Source organism: Galeopterus variegatus, unplaced genomic scaffold (genome assembly GCF_000696425.1).
Source record: "Galeopterus variegatus unplaced genomic scaffold, G_variegatus-3.0.2 Scaffold8338, whole genome shotgun sequence".
Taxonomy (NCBI): domain Eukaryota; kingdom Metazoa; phylum Chordata; class Mammalia; order Dermoptera; family Cynocephalidae; genus Galeopterus; species Galeopterus variegatus.
In genome coordinates this window covers 6,454-13,679 of record NW_007734449.1, presented here as the reverse complement: position 1 = coordinate 13,679, position 7,226 = coordinate 6,454, and the positions used below count along the sequence as shown (strand labels likewise).

Genomic DNA, 7,226 nt, shown 5'->3' with positions numbered 1-7,226 from the left:
ACTTGGTGCGGGAGGGACAACAGGGGGGCACGAGGTGCTGAGATGGCTGTTGTCATCCCGGCCTCGCAGAGGGTGCTTCTCCTGGGGCTTCTCCACACCAGGCATCGCGCCCAGGCTGCCCGGCCCCTCCCCAAGCCCCACGAGGGGCAGCATCGTGCCCTGTGGCTTCATGAGAAGGGACACCTGCCCCAGGGTCCCCCTGACATCAGCAACCATGACAACCACCATGGAAACATGTGTGGAGCGCCTACTGTGTACAGGCACAGGGTGCCAATTCTGCACAGCGGTAGCCGCGTGCTGCTACTGACTGTCCAGGTGGGGAAACTGAGGCAGTGGACAGCGGCAACTTGCCCAGGCCACAAGCACATAGGGCCCAGCGGCCTTGAACCCAAGACCGTGACGAGCCCTACCCTCCGTGAGTCACCCGGGAGGAATGTGCGGAGGTGGAAGCAGCGTCCCCCACCTTCGCCCCACCCGTCGGGAGACCGGACACCTGCCGGAGGACGGGAGGGCGGGGCCCGTTTCCCCGGAGTTAATGTCCGATGCGGGTTATAAATCCCACTGGGGAAACATCCATCTGCTCACTCAGCCGACACTCCTGCGTCACCACTGCCCTCCCGGGGAGCCCCAGGTGTGGGGACAGTGCGGGACATAGACCTGCCCAGCCCTGTGGGGTCAGCCCCGGGCAAGAGGGCAGGATTGGGGCTGGAGGGGGGCGCACCAGGTCCGTGGGTCTGAAATGAAACCGACCCCCACGTCTGAGCACCTGGGGTGAGTGATGTTTGTTCAGCCAGTCTTTATGAAGCACCTGCTGTATGCCAGACTCTGGGCCGCAGGAGCGGATGCCGGAGAGAGGGTCCCGGGCTGGTGGCTGCAGGGTCTCAGCAAGTTTATCCCCCTTTCAAGGAGGTGACCACAGGGGGACGTCTCAGGGCGGGGGGCTGCAGGTTCATCGTCTTTCGGGATAAAGGATCAGCTTGGTTGGGCTGGGATTTATCACCCGAGCCCGCTTGTTTTTAAATAGTGTTTAAAAGTTAAAGTTTTAAATGTGTGATGCGAACAAAAGTGTCAGTTGCGACGTCGCTCCCCGATCCACTCTACGTTGCCTAATGTCCAGTTCAGGCAGGGGCCACGTTTTCCTTTTTAGAACTACATGTAGATTTTTAAAGTAAGTTGGTGCAAAGGCGGCAGATGTACGCAATAGCTCTGGTGGGACCGGGAGCGACAAGGCTGTTTGAGGAGTTGGGAACAGCTCGAGCTGTGAAGTCCACGTGTCCTCGGCTGAGCCTTCCTTTTCTCGTCTGCAAAGGGCTGATGCCCGATTCTCGGTGCTCAGTGCAGGGCCCGGCACATGGGAGATGCTCAGAAGCTCCCAGGGAGGGACAGTCCAGGGGGGCTCCCTGGAGGAGGTGTCCCGTGGGCTGCAGCCAAGGAAGCCGCACCAGAGCAGAAGCGGGGTCCTCGAGGCAGAGAGAGCTGATGGTGCAGGAGGGTCAGGTTTGAGGCGAAGGTTCCTGCAGAGTCTGGGGTTTTGTGCTGAGGCCAGATGGTGGCCTTGAGTACCTGGGACGGACGTGAGGAGAACTACACCCCAGAGACACCAGGAGCCACAGGAAAGTCAGAGCGGGTGTGTGAGGGTTTGAGGCGAAGGTTCCTGCAGAGTCTGGGGTTTTGTGCTGAGGCCAGATGGTGGCCTTGAGTACCTGGGACGGGCGTGAGGAGAACTACACCCCAGAGACACCAGGAGCCACAGGAAAGTCAGAGCGGGTGTGTGACCTGCAGGAAACGTCCCAGGGCCGTGCTCAGTGGGACAAGGTCCAAGGTGTTTCCCCAGCCCATCCTGCCTTTATGGCGCTGAGGCAGTGGGTGTGTGTCTGGGATGGGACAAGGTGTCCCAGTGGGCAGGTGCAGGGAGAGAACCAGGATGTGGGAGCCGGGAAACTGGAGTCGCTGCCAGTCGCTGCCTCTCTGGGCCTCAGTTTCCCCATTTGACATCCCTCAGCCAGGGGCAGGCCTGCTGGGGCCATCTGTAAATGAGGTGTGAAAGAATCACAGGAGTGTCAGAAGGAGGGCAGAAGGGGTCTGTGTCCTGGGAGGGGCAGATAAGGGTGGTGGGGGCCCAGGGAGGCCACGAAAATCGAGGCGGACCTGGACGCAGTGGGCCGGATGGTAGAGGAGAGAACGTGGAAGGAGCGGGGACCGCAGGGGTCAGCGTGGCAGGGTGTGGGGTGTGTGGGGGTTAGCATGGACAAGGTGCCTTGAATTCATTGGGCCGCACCTGTTAGGCACAGCTAATGCGTCACGGGGACATCCAGGGATTCAGGTATGGTTGGATCCAGGAGCTCAAACGTTTTTCAGGTGACTGCCAGTGTTGGGGTTGCTTTCCAGCAAGCTGTACTCATAAGGGGCCACACACAGCCCCCAGCAATTCTCTGCCTCAACCCACCAGCCTAACAAGCCCAGTGGGAAGAGGGTCCGATTTTCAGCACTAATTGCAAAGTCCCGAGACTCCATGTCATTGGCCGGGCTGGGTCACTTACCTGTCCCTGCACCAGTCACAGAGGCCAGGGGTGTTCTCCTCTGATTGGCCAGGCTGGGTCACTTTATCACAGAGGTCAGACAGTGGAAGTCTCTGATTGGCCATGCTGGGTCACTCACCCATTCTTGAACCAATCACAGAGGCCACTTGGCCAGGACTTTGCCCTTTGGGGGACAGGAGATTGTCCCTCTCCCCGTGCTCTGACCCAGGGCTGTTTCCTCCTCCTCCCTCAGTGAGCCGAGAGGTCTCCACCCCACGAGAGGCAGGTTGCAGCCGAGATCCCCAGGAGATGGACCGAGTGACCAGATACCCCATCTTCAGCATCCCCCGCTCGCCCCGCATCTCCGGCCTGGCACTCGATGGGGATACCAGCTACACCTTCCAGCTGGTGGGCGTGGGGCCCGAGGGCTGGGGCCAGGACGAGCCGCAGGCATGGCCCACTGACCGCGAGGACCGGCTGAACGTGGTGAGGACAGGGCCATGGGCCTTCTCCAGTGAGCTGTCCCCACGGCCACTCCACCCTGACGACGATGACAGTGAGGAGATGAAGGCCTACCGCCTGGACGCCGGGGTTGCCCTCCCCAGGAGGCCTAGGGACCTGGAGCGGGAGCACTGTGCAGTCATCCAGGGCCAGACAGTGAGGAAGAGCGGCACGGTGGCCACACTCCGGGGCACCCCTGAGCACGGGGACCCTAAGACCCGCAGCCAGGACCCTAGGACCCCTCGGTCCACACCCCTGGAGGATAACATGGTGGACAGGGAGCAGATAGACTTTCTGGCAGCCAGGCAGCAGTTCCTGAGCCTGGAGCAGGCCAACACAGGGGCGCCGCAGAGCCCCCTGGCCAGGGTGGCCCCCGCCTGTGCCCCGCCAGGGGTCAGCCAGGCCCCCGAGGCCTTGAATTGGCCCCAACTAACCAATGGGTATGTTGTCTCCCACAAGCCCCAGGTGAAGGAGGTGGTCTGGGAAGAGAAGATGGTCCGTGGTTTGCCCACTGGGCCTAGTGTCCGAGCCGTGGACTACTCTGGCTCCTGGTCCCAAGTGGAGTCACTGGAGTCCCCCATGGAGACACCCATTGAGCGGGAGATCCGACTGGCCCAGGAGCGTGAGGCGGATCTGCGGAAACAGAGGGGGCTTCGGCAGGCGTCCGGCCACCAGGAGCTGGTGGAGATCCCCACCAGGCCGCTGCTGACCAAGGTGAGCCTGGCCACAGCCCCGCGAGGGGACAGGGGCCGCCCGTCACTCTACGTGCAGAGGGACATTGTACAGGAGACACAGCGTGAGGAAGACCACCGGCGGAAGGGCGTCCAGGTGAGCTGGGCAGCCACACCTGACTGCGTCTCCAAGGACCCCCCGCCTGGACTCAGGAGAGCCCTCAGCTCAGACTCCATCCTCAGCCCGGCCCCGGACGCCCGTGCAGCCAGCCCAGCTCCAGAGGTGAGGAAGGTGAACCGCATCCCGCCTGAAGCCTACCAGCCGTACCTGAACCCCGGGACCCCCAGGCTAGAATTCCCAGCCTTCGGAGCGTACAGCAAGTCGAATGGTCTCTCCACAGAGGAGGCCAAGGTTATGGCTTCTCCAAAGGCCATAGGGTCTCCGAGGCATCTCTTAGAATCCTCTGGAAAACCCTTGAGCACAAAGCAAGAGTACTTGAAGCCCCCTGGGGAACCCCTGCAAGCCAACGAGGGTATCGTGCAATGGGAAAACTTCCGCCTGCGTCCCCTGAAGTTTGGGGTCCCTGATGTGCCCCAGCAGGCTGAGGCCTCCCACGTTCAGGGCTGGGACGTGGCCGGGGCCCCAGTGGTGAGGCCGCAAAGGTCCCTGTCATCGGATCTGCTGGAAAGGGAAGTGGAGAGCGTCCTACGCCGGGAGCGAGAAGTGGCAGAGGAGCGGAGGAACGCTCTCTATCCCAAGGTCACCTCCCCACCACCCGAGAATGGCCCTGACCACAACTCCAGGCACTCCTCCCAGGCATCCGGTGAGGAGGGGGCCCAGGCATGGGCTGTTTTGCTTCAAGTCTCAGAGGTTGCGGGGGGGGTGGAGTTCGAGGATGTCAGGAAGGGCTGGAGGTGGGGGGACATCTCCGGACTGTCCATTTCCCCCACTCAGCTGTCCCCCTGACTGTCTGTGTAAGCTGCTGATTTTGTAGGGAAATGTCAAGTTTGCCTTCAGATTTTTGCTTTCTGGATTTGGATCCTCTGTTATTAGGCGCATAAAGGTTCACAGTTGCTTATCCTCTTGGTTGATTGCTCCTGTTTGTTAGAATGAAACATTCCCCAGGTTGCTTTTAGTGTTTTTCACCTTGCGTGTCTGGTCCATCTATCAGTAGTTTCTCTTGACTGGCTACTTTGGGTCAGTCTATCAGTTTTCCGCCCTGGTTGTCTGCTTGGTCTGTCTGTCCATTCACCTGTCCCTTAACTGCTCGAGCCTCTTGACCAGACACTGTCTCCTGAGCTGAGGTGTGACAGATGTTCCACTTCCCTGATGCCCCCTCTCTCTCCTCCCCCCCACATCCCCCACCCCACAGGCATCATGGGCAGCTATTCGGTGTCCGAGTCACCTGTGTTCACCCCCGTCCACCTGCACTCGGGCCTGGTGTGGACAGCGGAGGAGCCAGCGGACAGGGCTCCCAGGCAGAGAAAGAGGAAGGACCTGTGGGTGAGTCCAGGGCCAGGTGTGACAGCCCCCCGTTAGGGCCACAGCAGGGTCAGCGAGATTCACGTCTGACCTGGGTTTGAGTAACGTCTCCCTCACCGTCCCGCTGGTGGCTGTGCCTCAGTCTCCCCCATTCGTGATATACATAGAATGATACTCTGGGCGTCTCTTCATTTCTGGACTTGTGCTTGGAAAAGCCACATCAGCAGGGGTCTTTGTCCCTATTGTGAGGTCGTCCCTGGGTTCAAAGGCCAAAGAACAAACTCTGCTTGAAGACGGAGCGTGGTGATTTATCATCATCGTCACCATCATTATATTAATGTGTTTGTTATTGTCATTATTTATTATTATTTCCACACTGCACATATAACGTGCCGTGCCCTGTGCTCAGGACTTTTGCACAAATCACACCTTCAAGGCTTTAGTGGTCACACATGCCCAGGGTCAGGCAGCTCATGACTCCAAACCACACGTTGGTAACCAAGAGGCCACAATCCCCCCTGGGCAGGGTGTCAGGGGCTCCACAACAATAACACAAACCCAGCCTTGCCCACCTGGCACACACAGCCCTCCCCAGCGGTTCGGGGCACAGGCTGGAGCCCAGTGGCCCAGGTTCTAGTCTCAGCCCTGTCACTTGCTGGTTGTGTGACCTTGGACAAGTCGCTGCCCCTCTCTGGCCCTGGGCCTCCTCCTCTATAAACTGAGAGCCCAGTGGCCCAGGTTCTAGTCTCAGCCCTGTCACTTGCTGGCTGTGTGACCTTGGACAAGTCGCTGCCCCTCTCTGGCCCTGGGCCTCCTCCTCTATAAACTGATAATAGTAACAAGATCCCCTCGGAGCCTCCGTGTGAGGGTGAAATGAGCATGTGTGTGTCAGAGCAAGGCCGCAGGACGGGCTCCACAAATGTCAGCTGTCTTTCTTATGATGAATTAGATGGAAAAACTGCAGATGTTCAGCAGAGGCTGGACTGAGGGGAACAGTGTGAGGGAACAGCATGATGGATGGCTTTGAGGTTGGGGTGATCGTGGGATATTTGGGGAGACCTCGGTGGGCAGGAAGCAGCTTCCCTTCCGCCCCAGGTGGTGACGAGGTGGGCTGTGCGTGGAGTTCTGGGCAGGTTCTGGGGTTGGGCAGGAAGATGCCTGGTGTTGACATGTGTTCCTCTTCTGTAGTATGCCGGCATCAGCCCCACGGATGGCATCAACTCAGAGGTGAGTGCGCTCCTGGGGACAACTCAATTCTTGGCCTCCCCCATCTGTGCCCCCTGCCCCATGGCATCAGGGCCACTGAAAGCCTTTCTTATAGGTGTGAGGACAGTACTGGGAATCTTCTCAATTGGTGGTGTCTGCCTGAGGTGGATTCTGCTGTGATCTGCCTGTGATGCCTGCTATGGGCACAGAATATGGAAAGGGGGTCCGCGTGCCACCATTACCAGAGGGGGAAGGTTTCTCAGCAGATTAGACCCCACATGAGGGCACTGTCTTTGACAGAGAAATGCATCTGAGCCTGTGTAGAAGCCCAGCTACCTTGGTCGATTTATGGAATATGTTTGTGGCTCTCCTTGAGATTAATCCGAAATGCCAGACCCAGGAATTTTCTGTGCCATGAAGCTCAGCATGAGTTAGCATGTTCCTTGGTCATATTACTAGGAGTAGAGGGTCTGAAACAGAGGAGGGGATGGTCCTATTTTACCCTTGTTCCAGGCCTATGAATTGGCCATCGGGGGAGATGTCTGGGGGAGTGGGAATTAGGACCCTGATGGGGTCTCCATGCCTTCTTTTGTGCAGATCCTAGAAGCCACAAGGGTGACTCGCCACAAGAACGCCATGGCAGAACGCTGGGAATCCGGCATCTATCGGGAAGGTTTCTCAGCAGATTAGACCCCACATGAGGGCACTGTCTTTGACAGAGAAATGCATCTGAGCCTGTGTAGAAGCCCAGCTACCTTGGTCAATTTATGGAATATGTTTGTGGTTCTCCTTGAGATTAATCCGAAATGCCAGACCCAGGAATTTTCTGTGCCATGAAGCTCAGCA

The 7,226-nt window shown here is 58.7% G+C and overlaps 1 protein-coding gene across 1 annotated transcript in view; it reads left to right on the top strand.

Moving 5' to 3' along the window:
* Positions 1 to 2,828: 2,828 nt before the first annotated feature.
* The window catches only part of MISP (mitotic spindle positioning), a 5,034-nt gene continuing 636 nt past the window's right edge, over positions 2,829 to 7,226 (top strand). Inside the window, exons 1-3 of the mRNA XM_008592803.1 lie at positions 2,829 to 4,515; positions 5,065 to 5,195; positions 6,363 to 6,401. Coding sequence (XP_008591025.1) covers positions 2,829 to 4,515; positions 5,065 to 5,195; positions 6,363 to 6,401 — 1,857 coding nt within the window. The remainder of the gene's footprint in view (positions 4,516 to 5,064; positions 5,196 to 6,362; positions 6,402 to 7,226) is intronic.